At 33.7% G+C, this 16767-nt stretch overlaps 2 protein-coding genes across 4 annotated transcripts; both read left to right on the plus strand.

Annotated features, from left to right (window-relative positions):
- The first annotated feature begins 1801 nt into the window (after positions 1 to 1801).
- On the plus strand, positions 1802 to 7494 carry LOC144838512 (complement C3-like). The gene is made up of 8 exons (XM_078693909.1): positions 1802 to 2048; positions 3124 to 3302; positions 3707 to 3874; positions 4476 to 4559; positions 5649 to 5747; positions 5985 to 6065; positions 6252 to 6411; positions 6821 to 7494. Exons 1-8 carry the CDS (start codon positions 1993 to 1995, stop codon positions 6945 to 6947), a joined length of 954 nt encoding a protein of 317 aa, XP_078550035.1. The 5' UTR covers positions 1802 to 1992; the 3' UTR covers positions 6948 to 7494.
- A 269-nt stretch (positions 7495 to 7763) lies between these two features.
- On the plus strand, positions 7764 to 16676 carry LOC144837815 (complement C5-like). Of its 3 annotated transcripts, none has more exons than XM_078693084.1 (9): positions 7767 to 8057; positions 10449 to 10661; positions 12513 to 12685; positions 13100 to 13264; positions 13851 to 13934; positions 14210 to 14308; positions 14599 to 14679; positions 14866 to 15025; positions 15655 to 16676. In XM_078693084.1, the coding sequence occupies exons 2-9, from the start codon at positions 10606 to 10608 to the stop codon at positions 15779 to 15781; spliced, it is 945 nt and encodes a 314-aa protein (XP_078549210.1). In that variant the 5' UTR covers positions 7767 to 8057; positions 10449 to 10605; the 3' UTR covers positions 15782 to 16676. The 3 variants fall into 3 exon arrangements, with proteins under 3 accessions (XP_078549209.1, XP_078549210.1, XP_078549211.1); XM_078693085.1 differs by having other exon boundaries at positions 8026 to 8106; XM_078693083.1 differs by lacking the exon at positions 10449 to 10661 and having other exon boundaries at positions 7764 to 8057.
- Positions 16677 to 16767: the final 91 nt, after the last annotated feature.

Here is a 16767-nt window from a genome sequence, read left to right on the forward strand (position 1 = left end):
CGTACCATCTATTTTAAATAATTTATATTACATATTAGAACTGTTTCGTAATTTTACAAAGAATTGACACAATTTGAAAAGAATCGCGGCAACAATGTGGTGGCGCTATGTTAAGCTCATTTGAATATCATACCTGTGTATACTGCTGGTTGGCTATCAATTGCTTAATAGTTTTCCTTCTGTTAAGGCCTGTTTATACTACGACGATAACTATAACGATACACGATAGAAAAAAATCGTTTAAACTCAATAGTTAAACTCAATAGAACCAATAGTTCACCCTAGGACGAAAAACTATTATAGTATGCTTAGATTCGACAGTGGTGGTGGAAACAGCATTTTGAAATATAGACCCTGTTCTTTAAAATAATAATATAGGCATTCAAGAAGGGCTACTTATTGGAATCATACTATCGTAGGCCTCCACACCAATCATTTTTTTGGATGACAGTATGAGTAACGTATAGTATATCAGTTCCTTGGGATAAATATTGGAAATATTTTAGCTACCTACACTCACAAATTTATAACAGTGTTCCTGTATGATGCAACTGCAGAATTTATAAAATGTGAATCACCAGCATACCTTGGAAATTCACTTATTTTATCAAGGTAAGTAATGTATCTTTATAAAAAATAAACACGCAATACAACAAACTATCATTACCTGCTTCGAACATGCAGTTGTACAGTTAGGCGTGGTTCCCACTAGCGACGCATCGCTTAAGAAAATGCCCTTCCAATAATTGTGTTTTCCCCCGCCTGCGTGAAGTCAAACCTGCTTGTTGCGCGTCAACGTTAGTTGCCGTAGACTTTGACCTGGTTCACCCCGCGTTAGGCCTGCCGCCTACTTGTCGAGTACTATGCTTTCCAGTGTTATCTTGCCTTGCGTTAGGTGGTTTCCCGAATGATCGTAAAATCTTTGTGTTGCGTTAAGTGTGGTTCCCACTAGAACGCAGCGACGTATTGACGCAAAGTGATGTATTGCGTAATCACAAGTGTGAACCGACGACGCAACAGTGCTGGTGCTGTGCTGATTTCACGCAGGCGGGGGCAAACACAATTATTGAAAGGGCATGTTCTTACGTTGCGTATAGGTTGCGTTACGTTGCGTCGCTAGTGAGAACCAAGCTTTAGTAATAAGTAATCTCACAGATGATACTGGAAAAAAATTGTCGTATGCAGTAACAGTATGTAATATGGGTAGATAATCGCGTTTTTGGGACTACTGTAAACGAACGTTGATACCGTAATCAAATTATAAATAATCCCAGCCTCGATTCGTTACTATTATACTTTGTTTTAAAAACATAACACATTTTCTGTGCAAAATAGTGACGAGTTTGTATTGATTCAACAGTTTTCTGTATTGAACTTACAATATTTATACGCAATAATAATAATAATAAAGCGTGGTTCCTACTAGAAAGCAAGCCAACGCAACGCAGCGACGTATCGACGCAAAGTGCTGTATTGCGTAATATAATCACAAGTGGGAACCGACGATGAAACAGCGCTGCAAACATCGCAGGTTTGATTTCTCGCAGGCGGGGGCAAACACAAATATTGGAAGGACATTTTCTTACGTTGCGTCGGTTGCGTCCAAATGGGAACCACGCTTTAGTATTATAGTGCCGACGTCGTATGTCTAAGTTCTAGAGAAAAATATCAGGTTCGATTATTACGTATCACCTCGCCTTTTGGCATCAGAAGAGAGTGATCTCTCTATATCCGGTGAACTATTATTGCTGCCAATTACAAACACACCTCAATTCCACATCCTCTATGAAAATTAAGTTAAGCTTAAGTTAGCTTAAGAAATATTTCTCATTTCAGTTCATGATCAAGTGAAGACGACAAGTAGATTGTCTAGATACAGTTAGATTAAGAAATTTTCTCATTTCAAATTGGTGCTCAAGAGAAGTGGACAGTCGACTGTAACTTGTCTATACAGAATTGAATATTCAAAATAGACATTAATAGTTCTCAACTATGTTGAGATTTATTATTTTATTGACGGCGTTTTCTTTGCCGTATGCTTTATGTGGGTAAGTTATTTTACATTTTTCTGTAACATATTGTTATTGAAGGAGCAAACGGTAAATATTATTCAATATTATCTTATTACTATACTTACAATAATTCATTTTCTAATTAATATTTCTATACTGTTGTGACTAATAGGTTAGATAAGCAAACTTTCGTTTCTTCAGTAATAGAACCACGTTCTTAACTTATAATTTTAAAAATTATTCCTGTGTCTGTTTTTTGGGGTTTTTTCCCCTGCGGAAGTGAATTTTAAACTTGATTAAAACTAAAAACTGGCCTATTCAAACTCTCTGTTTTCATCTTTATTTTTCATGTTTTGAGGATATATTTTAAAGGTTCCATTAACTGGATGAAAAGGTTCTGTTTTACAAATACTGAATGTTATGAGTTGGATGATGGAGAATATTTGATGAGTTGAAAGAATGACTACTATATTTAACGAGGCGGCAGTTTAGTTAATTATAGTAGTCTATCTTTCAACGAATATAATATTCACCACCATCCAACGAAAACAAAGCATTTACTATTTGTTTTATAGAACAATTACTTTGAATTATTTCAACATACAAAACAACAGGCTATTCCTAGGCATAGCTAGGCAGGCCTGTGTAAAAAAGCAGATTAGCATTACGAAAAACAGACAACTGAAACTGATCTAGGCTGTTTTTTGCAACGATTCCACGTCTTGTATAATCAGTTAATCAAATCATACAAATGATGATCTAGGTAATTTAATTGCCCTTTTTTGTCTAATTCGCTCTACAAAAAATGTTTATTTTCGTACCAAAAAAAGCTAAAAAAACTATCACACAATCGTTTAATAGTATACGTCTATCAAACACCATGTGACCCATACTCGCGTGTTATAATTTACAATACTACTATCGTTGAAATGCATACTAATTCCTATTATTTACCTTCAGCATATTATAAACTGCTAGGCATTGTCCCAGAATGTCAAACAGCATGTCCACATTTGTAATAATCATTTTCTGAATAATGACAAGCCAATACAGGGTCGTTCAGTTTTCCGTAAAACATTGTGCGAAGTAAACAAACAATACATTTTTTCAGTTCAAGTCATTATATAATCACTGCTCCAGGGGTATTCAGTGATAATGTTGAAGAAGATGTACTCGTATCGATCTTTGGATCAGATGTAAATGATGAACCCTTAACTGTTCCAGTAACAATTACTCTTACTACCAGTGACGGCATTAAGGTTGCCAGTCAAACCGCTGACGTAACATCTGGTAAAATGCTTAGTTTTTAAATACAACTTCTCCTCGTGTGTGTGCCAGTATATAAAAATAAATATTTTCAGTTCTTCATACCTCCCAAGGTTTATGAAACCAAAGCTCTATAATAATCCATCAAATCATAGAGGGCACATCTACATTTGATTCACATTGATTAAAACAGTAACAATTGGTTTTTAATAATTATATTAGATATTATTATTATTTATATGGATTTTATAAATGCACCTACTACCTACCTAATTATGTCAACAAACGACCAAATCGGCCTTTCGCGTCCAACAAAAATATCAAATTGTAAAAAAAAAACAGTTGATTGCAACCATTCAATAATACCTACATTTAATAGTACATCTACTTGTATTTCAAAATAACATTAGACTGATTGATTTAACCAGGTACACCAAAGGTGTTAACATTCATTGTGAATGTAGCTGATTTACCATCGGATGAGGAGTTTCCAAAGTTGACTTTACGTGCGTTTTCTGCCCACACTAGTCTGCCTTTTGACAAAAGTGAAGTTGTGTTAGTGGCAACTAAAGTTATTCTTACTCCTGATCAAGACGGTATGTGTCATTTTATTTGTTTACTAGTCCCACAGTCCTAGTGAATCCTATTTACTGGCAATTGGTATATAATTGTGTTAACTAATCGCTGCTTCTGGCCTGGCTACATAATGTGTTATGTATTCGCTTGATATCATGGTTTTTGAATGCACCACTCTACTATCATTATTTAAAGTAGGCCTACTGAATTTTGCTTTTTAGATTTTTTCTGTTTTGATTTTTTCTGTTATGTGTTAAAAATAAGAAACGAACTACGCTCAAATATGCACAATTTGAGGTATTTTTACTAAAACTGTAATCAAACATTAAGGTAGAATGCCTACAGACAGTAGTATTTTGTAATTTTATATTTTAAAGATTACAAAGCTAACAACTGTTTAATGTTGAGGAAAAATTTGCGATGGCGTTAATATATCCATTCAGCTAGCGGAACAGTTTTTGATTACTATTTCTCAGTGAGTTAACAATACTTCCAAGACACAGCTAAACTCATTCACATCTAATAATGTTTGTATATTTAGTTCATAATATTTTCAAGTTCAATTATTAAATACTAAGTTGTGATATGTGTTAATGATAATATTTTTATCCTTCCAAACAGAAAATTGCACTATTTTTTACAACCCGTATGACGACCAAATTGAGTTGTGGCCAGCGTGTGAGGATAATTGTGCCTGTGCTGCAGGTAACTACATTTTGTTGTACAGTTTAAAGGGTCTTTCACACCTGTTCCGGCACGATTCCGGTCCGGCGCCGGCAAATCCAATCGAACGTCAATGTTTCGTTTTTACGCGGCTACGCGCATATCGATTGGCGCATAGCCGCGTGGAGCGTCGTCAAAACGAAACATTGATGTTCGATTCGCCGGACCGGAACCGTGCCGGAACAGGTGTGAAAGGCCCTTAACAAAAAGGATTGTACGAAACGGCTTCCTATAGTCAAATTAGTAGTTATAATAAAGTTGAAAACACCGGATAAGAATTAACATCAAGATGTACAGTCAATGTTACACTCATCCCTATAGGCTTAGCCCGTGTTAAGTAAGTAATAATAGATCAATCACAGCTGCAGCGTAAGTTTCACTTCTGTATAGGAATGTTATGACCATTGAGTCTCATTTTCAATGAACACTAGCAACCTACTACATAGCGTACGGGCCTTCTATACTTTGAAGGGCAGAAGAATTTAACTTAAGCCACTAAAAGGCATCAAATTGCATATCTCTTTCAAGGTCAAGTTATCCACACAGTACTCAGTGTATTCCCGTCGTGCAATGTTGTCATGCCTGCTCTTTATTCTTTCTGGCACAGCATCTTAGGCCTACATTGTTTTAGAGAGTTGAACAATCCAGCGTGTCATCAATGTAATTTACTTCGTTCTTAATGCCTAGGTTTGCGCACCTTATATTAACTTATCTGTACCAGATTCCAAGTCACTTTTATAAAATAAAATGTTTGTCTGTTAGCCGACTACTTCAAAACAAAGGCACTTTGGTAAAAACTACTAGGCGGATGATCACGATTCTGGATCCGTTAGGCCATAGAGATATTATATCACTATAACATCTCTATGGTTAGGCCTATTTTCCACTACTCGAAAATCGAAAGCGCATTATATCATATTCTAAATCCCTCTCTACGCTTGCGTCTAAGCTGACGCTTTCGATTCTCGCGAACAAATTTGCTTCATGGCCTCACTTTTTACACTGGCGGAGGCCAAAACTCTGTCATTGTTCTTGTTATTATTGTTTTTTTTTATCTCGTTATATTTCTAGGTCCTTGCCCAGACTGTGAAAGACCTGAGGCAGAATTTGCGTCTCAAAATGATCTTTATCACGAGTGGGCTTGTGGTCAACAAAAAGGAATCGATTATGGTAACGTAAACAGTGATTATTTTGATTTATTCATGCAAAAGTATATGAGTGTTTAAGAAATGAAATTATGGGCGTAAGATTTCTTTTTATGATAAACCTTTTGCTCATTTGACTTGCTCATCCCAATAATGGTCCTATTGAGAAATAATCAATTGAAGTCCAGTGCATCTTCGCATATTTACCTACCAAGTGTTCTGTTATAGCTAAATAACTCATTCTCTGTTATGTTATCACCAGTGTTTGAAGCTATTGCTCAGGCTGTAGATGAAAAAGACGGCTTCATCACCCTCACAGCGACGGTATATAGATTGAAAACAGGTACAGGTTGAATTATAAATAACATTTGAAATATTGAGATGCAAATTCGGGGCTTCAGAATTTTTCCGAAACACTGTGATTGGTTTAACGTTATTTACAGACTAATCTGGAACATATACTCTCACAATATCTCTCATCTTTACTCGATTTTCTTAATTTTTCTCTGACGTCTTACCTTTTTTGTAGGCAGAGATCAATTTGAAGATGTGGCGGATAAAACATATGGTGCAATTCGCTTTTTTATCATAAACAGTTCGTGCGCAGGCTGTGAATTGTTTAAGCCTGGTCACAAGTATCTGATAATGGGCAAAGATGGTATTCCATACCAGGATGGCATATATACCAAGTAAGTTGTTTTTGTTAGATGCGGATGACCATTGCGATTGTCAAGAGTCATCTTTTTCTTTATGACCACGTTCTTTTATTTAGACCTGAGTTTAAAATATTTCACATCAATTATAGAACCACAGAAACTGTCTGTATTCTTTATTATGTTTATATTATCATTTGTAATTGCTTATGTTGTAATACCTTTCTTGTTAAAATTACTTAAACAAATATGTGTAATAAGAGAAAAAATGTTCTTCCTTTATCATCCTTTATTCACGAATAAAAAATTGTACTTTGGAACTCAAACAAGCCAAGACACAATTAAAATGCAAGGAAATAATACACGAAGATACAAATACAGATAAAAAACGTTCCTCCATTACTACTCTAATTTTTTATTTATAAACGTATTTTACTTTTTCCAGATACAAGTATTTGCTGGATAACACTTCCTATATCGAAAAATGGTCCAAGAAATCAGACAACAAATCACGTGCTAAACTTTTGAACACTTTTGAAAATACCATGATTGATGAGGGCTGTCCTACCTAAGAACTCCGCCAGTGAACAAGCAGCAAATGCCGAGTCTTTTCTTTGTATTCAACCGTGCCTTCTTAATACCATATTCCATAGAGAGAGCCATTTCCCTTATTCAATATTACTTTGTAGAACAGCATTATTGTGTTCCACATTCATTTCAATCAGTAATTTGATCCTTTTATAAAAATATGAAAATATGTTTCTAAAAAACAAATATTTCTTATTCAATTTCCAGTAGGCCTAAAATGGTGTATGTAATTCATAAGATTTATTCCCCGAGATTATGTATAATACATTCTGAATAGGTTTCTCTTAAAGATGTATTGTCCCCCTGAAAAAATAATTTGTAACATTTTTTGGATTGAATATGCCATTTTAATGTCACATAATAGGTATCCACTTTGAACAAAAATTGATCGAAAAAAAATGTATACCTAAAAAAATGGCTTTTTGGCTGAATTTGACCATTTATTTTGTCATTTTATATGATCATTTAGAGTATAGAACATTATAATAACATAGCATCATTATTTCATGATTAAATTCTTTTTAACATATAAATCCGATTTATTTAATATGAAATTAAATTTGCTTACACTGAAGAATTGATTTTATCTGACTTTGGTGTTTTGTTCTATGAAACCGTTATACGCTTTTACATTTACGACACGTGATGTAAATTTAAATTCAAGAAGCAACCAATCAGCCGTCGTTCGTTGTTGGTAGGATATAGCAAATATAATATGTGGCGTATCCTGGACTTTTAAACCATACAATTTGACAGATTTACGATGTTTTACCTCTCTACGCAGCTTCTTCGAATATCCATGTGTTTCTGAGCGTGCGCATAATGACGTTTTGTAGCGTCGTGAGAATCGACTTTACCTTGGCTAGCCCAAACATTTGAGCCCTGCATATGATGATATATTATTACATACACAGCAAAGACATAGTTATTACTAAATGCATCAAACAATTTTGATTTGAAAACACTTACTATTGAATTCCGGTGTTCGATTATTGAATGGTTGATTTGCATGGTATGCCGGTTACCTGTATTCATAGTCAAGAACAGCAACAAATCCGTCGTCATCGGTGTAATGGCAGGACTTCGGTTGAAAGGTATGTTACTAGCAGATAGGCTCATACCAATTTAGCAAATTTTTACCCGGTTAGTATATTTCAACATTTCCGTACAAAATGTACGTTCGTCCGACTAACGACGAATTACCACGGGAGCCGTACAAAAACAAAATCCAAGGACTGAGCGATGCCGAACTGCCGGAATAAGGTTAAGCCAGTATAGTTATATCCGAATCGCGATTTTTTTTTCGTACATAAGGCCAACAGCCATAAGTCGCGTGCTAAAACGCATAGTGATACCGGACCGACAGACAGACCGACCGACCGACCGACATAAACCTGAAAAATATAACAATTTAAGACAATATTATTATCTTTAATTAAATGGGAAAATTGTGTTCAAGTAATCGGGGACTAGAGTGCCACTTGATTGAAGTTACAAGTGAGCCTTTGAAGTCGAATTATGTTCGTATACCGGAATTCGATTAAGAAAGACTTGGACTGACGGTACTGCACATTATTTATTGTTATTTATATTCATGTTAACATGCTGATGCGAATAAATGATAAATAGATTCACTTTTAGATTTAAAGATATTTTGTCTCCCTAAAATAATAATTTCTTAAAATGTTTTGTCGAATATGTCTATACTAATATGTCCATATACTAGATAGTCACTTTGACGACAAAAAAAATGGATCGAAAAAAAATATTTATCTGAAAAATGTAATTTAAAGCAAAAAAACGTCAAATATCAGTGTATTTCCAAATTTTCTTACAATATGTATACGTAAATACTTAAGTATGATTCACCTTTAGATTTAAAGATATCATTGCCCCTCTGAAAAATGTTTTGGTCAAATTACATTATATAAATAACTATTTAAAAGGAATCATTATAACTAGCAAGGAATTAGAGTGTCATTTCACTCTATCCCTGATAACTAGTAAATAAAAAACATATTTATAATGAATATTACTTTTTTTGCTCACGTTACAGAAAAAGTAAAGTAACTTACCCACAAAACACCGTCAACAAAATAATAAATCTCTACACAGTTGAGAATTAATAATGTCTACTTAGACATTAAATTCTGTTAGACAAGTTGCTTGTCGATTGTCCAGTGATTGACCACAAACTTGAAATGAGAAAAGTTTCTCAATCTAACTATATCTTTGCTTTTCAAAAACGATATAAATTTTATATTGAAATTTTATTTAGGTCAACGGATATAAGAGATCACTCTCTTTTGTTACAAAAAGACGAGAAGAAATTGACCATTAGGATAAATGAGCTTGACCATCGGTGATTACACTTGGACGCAACCGAACACAGCTTACGACGTAGACATAGCTCCAGTGAGTTGTCCAATCACAAGTGACTGTTCTAATGATCTATCGCGTCGTCGTGATTGGTTAAATCACTTGCGGCCACTATAATTAAGCTTTGATAAAATTAAGTCATGATTTGTCAAAAGTTGAATGGCCTGGCCCATAGGAGTGGACGGGCATCCGGAGTGATTAACTTCTTAATTGTTAGAGAATTTAGGAGCGGTAAGAAGTACAAATTAATTTCGAGCATGATCCAGATCTAAAAAGAAATTTACTAATTTAACCAAGAGATATATAACTCCAATCCATCATATCACGTAGTTGTAATTGAATACAGTACGCAATTCAGCCAACCGATTCTCGGTTCTAGACCTAGATCTCCAGAGTATCGTAATAGATTTCCGTAATGTGTTCGTCATTGTTTGTTATTTTTTCAGTTTTATGAACATAACTTTATTAAAACCACGAAATTGCCTATTCAAAATCTGATTTTGAGGACAATACATCTTTAAAAGTTCTGTTAAAAATTCATGATTGGAACTAAATAATTATGATGTTCTATTTTACAAACTGTTATATCGTTGGAATGTTAGCATATACTACCTTTTATAAAAAATAATCCAACAGTTTTCTGTATTGAACTTACAATATTTATACGCAATAATAATAATAATTAAGCGTGGTTCCTACTAGAAAGCAAGCCAACGCAACGCAGAGATGTATTGACGCAAAGTGCTGTATTGCGTAATATAATCACAAGTGGGAACCGACGACGAAACAGCGCTGCAAACATCGCAGGTTTGATTTCTCGCAGGCGGGGGCAAACACAAATATTGGAAGGACATTTTCTTACGTTGCGTCGGTTGCGTCCAAGTGGGAACCACGCTTTAGTATTATAGTGCCGACGTCGTATGTCTAAGTTCTAGAGAAAAATATCAGGTTCGATTATTACGTATCACCTCGCCTTTTGGCATCAGAAGAGAGAGATCTCTCTATATCCGGTGAACTATTATTGCTGCCAATTACAAACACACCTCAATTCCACATCCTCTATGAAAATTAAGATAAGTTAGCTTAAGAAATATTTCTCATTTCAGTTCATGATCAAGTGAAGTCGACAAGTAGATTGTCTAGATACAGTTAGGTTAAGACATATTTTTCATTTCAAATTGGTGGTCAAGAGAAGTGGACAGTCGACTGTAACTTGTCTATACAGAATTGATTATTCAAAATAGACATTAATAATTCTCAACTATGTTGAAATTTATTATTTTATTGACGGTGCTTTCTTTGCCGTATGCTTTATGTGGGTAAGTTATTTTACATTTTTCTGTAACATGTTGATATTGCAGGAGCAAACGGTAAATATATTATTCAATATTATCTTATTACTATACTTACAATAATTCATTTTCTAATTAATATGTATATACTGTTTCGGGAATAGAGCCATGTTCTTAACTTATAATTTAAAAAATGATTCGTGTGTCTGTTTTTTTGTTTTTTTTTTCTCTTGCGAAAGAATTGTAAACTTTATTAAAACTAAAAACTGGCCTATTCAAAGTTGGTGTTTTTTCATCTTTATTTTTCATGTTTTGACGATATATTTATGGTTCCATTAACGAGTCATGAATTGGATGAACAGGTTCTGTTTTATAAATACTGAATGTTATGAGTTGAAAGATTGACTGCTATAATTAACTAGATGGCAGTTGACTTAAATGTAAAGCAGTCTATCTTTCAACGAATATAGGCCTAATATTCACCATCATCCAACGAAAACAGAGCATTTATTATTTGTTTGTTTTATAGAACACCTACTTTGAATTATGTCAACAATCGAATCGTTATTCCTAGGCCTAGTGTAAAAAAGCATGATTAACATGCAACTGAAACTGATCTAGGCTAATTCTGTTTTTTTTTTCAACGAGTCCACGGATAATTAATCAGTGATAAAAAGTGGTCCAGAATTGGGACCATGGTCCCAAAATGTAATGGAATGGTCCTTGACCACATATCTATCTGTACATTCATTTTGGTAAAGATATTGTAATTACTTTTTGAGTAATCCTACTAACAAACAAACAAACAGACAAACAAATGAAAGTACTTGGCAAAATATATCCACTGAGCATGTTGAATGATACATTTTTTTCTTTAGGTATTAGCCTTACATGGTTCAAATCCTGCTTGGATTTATACTTTTTTTTAAATAATTTTTAATACAAACAAACTCCGTCATTGCAACAATGACCTTTCTAAAATCAAGATTGACCAGGAGTTGGGGAGTGTCTTGAAGCTGTGCCGATTTGCGGCGCCCCTGCCTTAACCCATGGAGTAAGCTTAACCGCTCGACCAGTCGACTAATATTTTGGTCCATATCAAAGAATATGTCCATGTTAAAAGAAGACAGAATGCGTGCTATTTAATATATCATACAGAAGATAAGCTTTTGTGACATGACTAATATATCAATTTTCCTGAAAAGTAATAGGCATGTTCTGTAAGTATATACATGGAGAAATGGTATATACCTATGTACAGAATGAAATAAGGAAGGACATACGCTGGTACTAAAAAAATAATTTTCAACTAACAATAGATAAACAGCAACGCGAAAAACAAACGGGTGAATTTTAAAAGAAATAGGTTTTTTAAACTATGCGTATAAAAAATCATGTACATTAAATCAAATTATATTTGAAAATTACAAATCACAATTTATAACTCTTGCCTCCTGTACAAATATGATGTTTTTTCGACAAGTAGTTCGAGAAAATGCAATTTCAGTACATTTGTTACTTTAAGACTGCTCGCCGGCTTTTGAAAATTGTCTCCTATCTTTTAACACTAGCCGGTCTGAAAATAATATCATTTTTGTTATTTGTGAAGTTATTAATAAACCAATTTTGCTGAATTTCAATAGGCATGGTCTGAAGGTATATACCTATCTACATCCATAACTTGAAAACTGTAGGCGCTATCGTGCTAACAAACAAACAAACAAACACACAAACAAAGTGAATACTATACTTGGCAAAATTCTTTTTGCCAAGTAACAAACAAACAGACAGACAAACAAACACACGCGATCAATTACATATACCTCCTTTTTTCCATAAAACATTGTGCAAAGTAAAAAACAATACATTTTTTTTCAGTTTAAGTCATTATATAATCACTGCTCCAGAGGTTTTCGGTTATAATGTTGAAGAATATGTACTCATATCGATCTTTGATGGAAATAATGAACCCTTAACTGTTCCAGTAACAGTTACTCTTACTACAAGTGAAGGCATAGAGGTTGGCAATAAAACTAGTGACGTAACAGCAGGTAAAATGCTTAGTTTTTTAATACAACTTCTCCTCGTTTGTGTGTGCCAGTATATTATATATAAATATTTTCAGTTCTTCAAATGAACGGTTTATGAAACCATAGCTGTATAATAATCCATCAAATCATAGAGAGCAATGCGAAAATAAATTGGCATCTTATAATATGTCGTTCCAATGGTTGTAAATGCCGTGTCAACACATTATTACTTCACTTAATAAAGAACACATGAGTTAATTATAAACATCTTACGGACCGAATTTGTTGGTTCGGTCGCGCTCATAATCGGCCTGTCGCGTCCAACAAATATCAAATTATTTTATAAAAAAAAAGCAGTTGATTGCAATCATTCAGTATTAACTATAGTACATACTTGTATTTATTAAATAACATTAGACTGATTGATTTAACCAGGTACACCAAAGGTGTTAACATTCATTGTGAATGGAGCTGATTTACCATCGGATGAGGAGGTTCCAAAGTTGACTTTACGTGCGTTTTCCTCCCACAATAGTCTGTCTTTTGACAAAAGTGCAGTTGTGTTAGTAGCAACTAAAAGCCAAGTTATTCTTACTCAAGGTATATGTCATTTTATTTGTTTACTAGTCCCACAGTCCTAGGTCTAAGTGAATATGGCAATTAACTGGCAATTGGTATATAATTATGTTATTAGGCTACTGATCGCTGATTCTGGCCTGGCTACATGATTTATGTATTCGTCTGACCTCGTGGTTTTTCATTAATTTTGAATGTACCTAAGTTATCTACAACATACATAAAGTAGACCTACTCCCTTTATCTGCTTTAATCGATTTTTTTTTTTTCGTTAGGTGTTAAAAATAAGAAACGAAATACGCTTTACAATTTGCAATATTTTTACTAAAAACTGTAAATTGAACAAAACTGATGTTTTAACTCTAATGAAGTGAATGCCTAGTATTTTGTACTTTTATATTTAATGATTGCGGAGCTAACAACTCTTTAATTTACTGTTGAGGAAAAATTTGCGATGGCGCTAATATATCTATTCAGCTAGCGTAACAGTTTTTGATTACTATTTCCCACTGAGGTAACAAAACTTCCCATACACATTTAGTTAATAAGTTCACTGTTTAAATACTAAGTTGTGATATGTCTTAATACATTTTGTAATCTTTCAAAACAGAAAACTGCACTGCATTTTACAACCCCGACGATAAAAATGAGTTGTGGCCAGCGTGTGAGGGCGATGTTTGTATATGTGCTGCAGGTAATTTTTCGATTACGTCGTCAAAACCAGGGAAGAGTGAAATTCCACTTGGTAAAAACTACTAAGCGGATGATCTGGATCTGTTAGACCTATTTTCCGTTAGTCAAAACTCTTCCAAATCCTCTCTACGCATGCGTATAAGCGAACGCTTTCGATCGTTGTTGCGAACAAATTTGCTTTGTGGAAAATCGATTTCATGGCCTCACTTTTTACACTGGCGGAGGCAAAAACTCTGTCATTGTTCTTGGGATTATTTTATCTCGTTATATTTCTAGGTCCTTGTCCTGAGTGTGAAAGACCTGAGGCAGAATTTGCGTCTGAAAATGATCTTTATCACGAGTGGGCCTGTGGTCAACAAAAAGGAGTCGATTATGGTAACGTAAACAGTGATTATTTTGATTTCTTCATGCAAAAGTATATGAGTGTTTAAGAAATGAAATTATGGGCGTAAGATTTTTTTTATGATAAACTTTTTTTTGCTCATTTTACTCGCTCACCCCAATAATGGTCCTATTGAGAAATAATTGATTCTCTGGTTTTGTACCCTCAGTAAGATTTTAATCAATTGCAGTCCAAGGTAATTGAAGGCCCATCCTTGCATATTTACATTACATAAGTGTTCTGTTATAGTTAAATAACTGGTTCTCTGTTATGTTATCACCAGTGTTTGAAGCTATTCCTCAGGCTGTAGATGAAAAAGACGGCTTCATCACCCTCACAGCGACGGTATATAGATTGAAAACAGGTACAGGTTGCATTATAAATACCATTTGAAATATTGAGATGCAAATTCGGGGCTTCAGAATTTTTCCGAAACACTGTGATTGGTTTAACGTTATTTACAGACTAACCTGGAACATATACTCTCACAATATCTCTCATCTTTACTCGATTTTCTTAATTTTTCTCTGACGTCTTACCTTTTTTGTAGGCAGAGATCAATTTGAAGATGTGGCGGATAAAACATATGGTGCAATTCGCTTTTTTATCATAAACAGTTCGTGCGCAGGCTGTGAATTGTTTAAGCTTGGTCACAAGTATCTGATAATGGGCAAAGATGGTATTCCATACCAGGATGGTATCTATACCAAGTAAGTTGTTTTTGTTAGATGCGGATAACCATTGCGATTGTCAAGAGTCATCTTTTGTTTATTACCACGTTCTTATTTATTTCAACCTGAGTTTAAAATATTTAACATCCATATTATAGAACCAAAAAAACTGTCTGTATTCTTTATTATGTTTATATTATCACTTGTAATTGCCTTTTTTTGTTTAAATTACTTAAACAAATGTTTAAAGGTTTTAAAGCTTTTAAATTTATATAGCGCAAAATACAAATAGTCTCTATGCGCTGGTTAGCACAATTGTGAAAATGAAAATGTTGAGGTAAAATAAACCACAAAATAGCCTAATAAAACTGAATAAATTGACCAAGACAACAGAAAAAAGTTTGAAAACGGAATCTCACATCACCACACTGTTTCACTAACTTGTCAAGATGTGTGTAATAAGAGAAAAAGTGTTCTTTTGTTTTTCAATCATCCTTTATTCACGAATATAAAAATTGTAAAAAAGAAAGTTTACATTCCATCCAGGTCAATGTCTGGAACTCAAAAAGGCAGAACACAACTAAAATTCAAGGAAATAATACACAAGATACAAATACAGATAAAAAACGTTCCTCCATTACTACTAATATTTTATTTCAATATTCCAGATACAAATATTTGCTTGATAACACTTCATATATCGAAGAATGGTCCAAGAAAGCAGACAACAAATCACGTGCTAAGGAGTTGAACATTTTTAAAAATGACATGATTAATAATGGCTGTCCTACCTAAGAACTCCGCCAGAAAACAGCAACAGCAAATGCCGAGTCTTTTCTTTGTATTCAGCGTTACCTTCTTAATACCATATTCCACAGAGAGAGCCATTTCCTTTATTCAATATTACTTTGTAGAACAGCATTTTAGTATTCCATATGGAGCTGTTATTATTTCAATCAGTAATTTGATCCTTTTATCATAAAATATGAAAATAATATTTCTAAAAACAAGTATTCCTTATTCAATTTCCAGTAGGCCTAAAATGGTGTATGCAATTCATAGGATTTATTCCCCGAGATTCTGTATAATACATTCTAAATAGGTTTCTCTTAAAGATGTATTGTCCCCCTGAAAAAATAATTTGTAACATTTTTTGGATTGAATATGCCATTTTAATGTCACATAATAAGCATCCACTTTGAACAAAAATTGATCGAAAAAAAATGTATACCTAAAACAAATAGTCAAATTGGCTGCCAGCCAATGGCTTTTTGGCTGAATTTGATCATTTATTTTGTCATTTTATTTGAGAAGACATTTATTTTTTGGGTTTTTTTTACGGAAAGGATTAACTTAATAAAACTACAAAATAACCTATTCAAAGTCTGATTTACTTCATTTTTCATGTTTTTGGGGGAACAATACATCTTTAATAATCATTTGCAAAAATATCATGTCATTGTATGTATCTTGTTTACTACCACATACGGACAGGTGCCATATAGTATTTATATTAAACACTAGGCTTAGCTAAACCCGGAGAAGTTCTAAAAATTACAATTTACAGTTTTCTATACTCATCTCTAGAGTATAGAACATTATAATAACATAGAATCATTATTTCATGATTAAATTTTTTTTATATAAATAAATCCGATTTATTAAATGCGAATATAAATTTGCTTACACTGAAGAATTGATTTTATCTGACTTTGGTGTTTTGTTCTATGAAACCGTTATACGCTTTTACATTTACGACACGTGATAACACGCGCGCTGAC

Source organism: Antedon bifida, chromosome 3, assembly GCF_963402885.1.
Source record: "Antedon bifida chromosome 3, ecAntBifi1.1, whole genome shotgun sequence".
Lineage (NCBI taxonomy): Eukaryota > Metazoa > Echinodermata > Crinoidea > Comatulida > Antedonidae > Antedon > Antedon bifida.

Coding starts and splice junctions, on each gene's coding strand:
- LOC144838512 (XM_078693909.1), top strand. CDS start 1,993: ATGTTGAGATTTATTATTTTATTGACGGCGTTTTCTTTGCCGTATGCT. Junction 6,066..6,251: donor GGTATATAGATTGAAAACAG/GTACAGGTTGAA, acceptor CCTTTTTTGTAG/GCAGAGATCAATTTGAAGAT. Junction 6,412..6,820: donor CAGGATGGCATATATACCAA/GTAAGTTGTTTT, acceptor TACTTTTTCCAG/ATACAAGTATTTGCTGGATA.
- LOC144837815 (XM_078693083.1), top strand. CDS start 7,960: ATGGTTGATTTGCATGGTATGCCGGTTACCTGTATTCATAGTCAAGAA. Junction 8,058..12,512: donor GGCAGGACTTCGGTTGAAAG/GTATGTTACTAG, acceptor ATTTTTTTTCAG/TTTAAGTCATTATATAATCA. Junction 13,935..14,209: donor TGTTTGTATATGTGCTGCAG/GTAATTTTTCGA, acceptor TTATATTTCTAG/GTCCTTGTCCTGAGTGTGAA.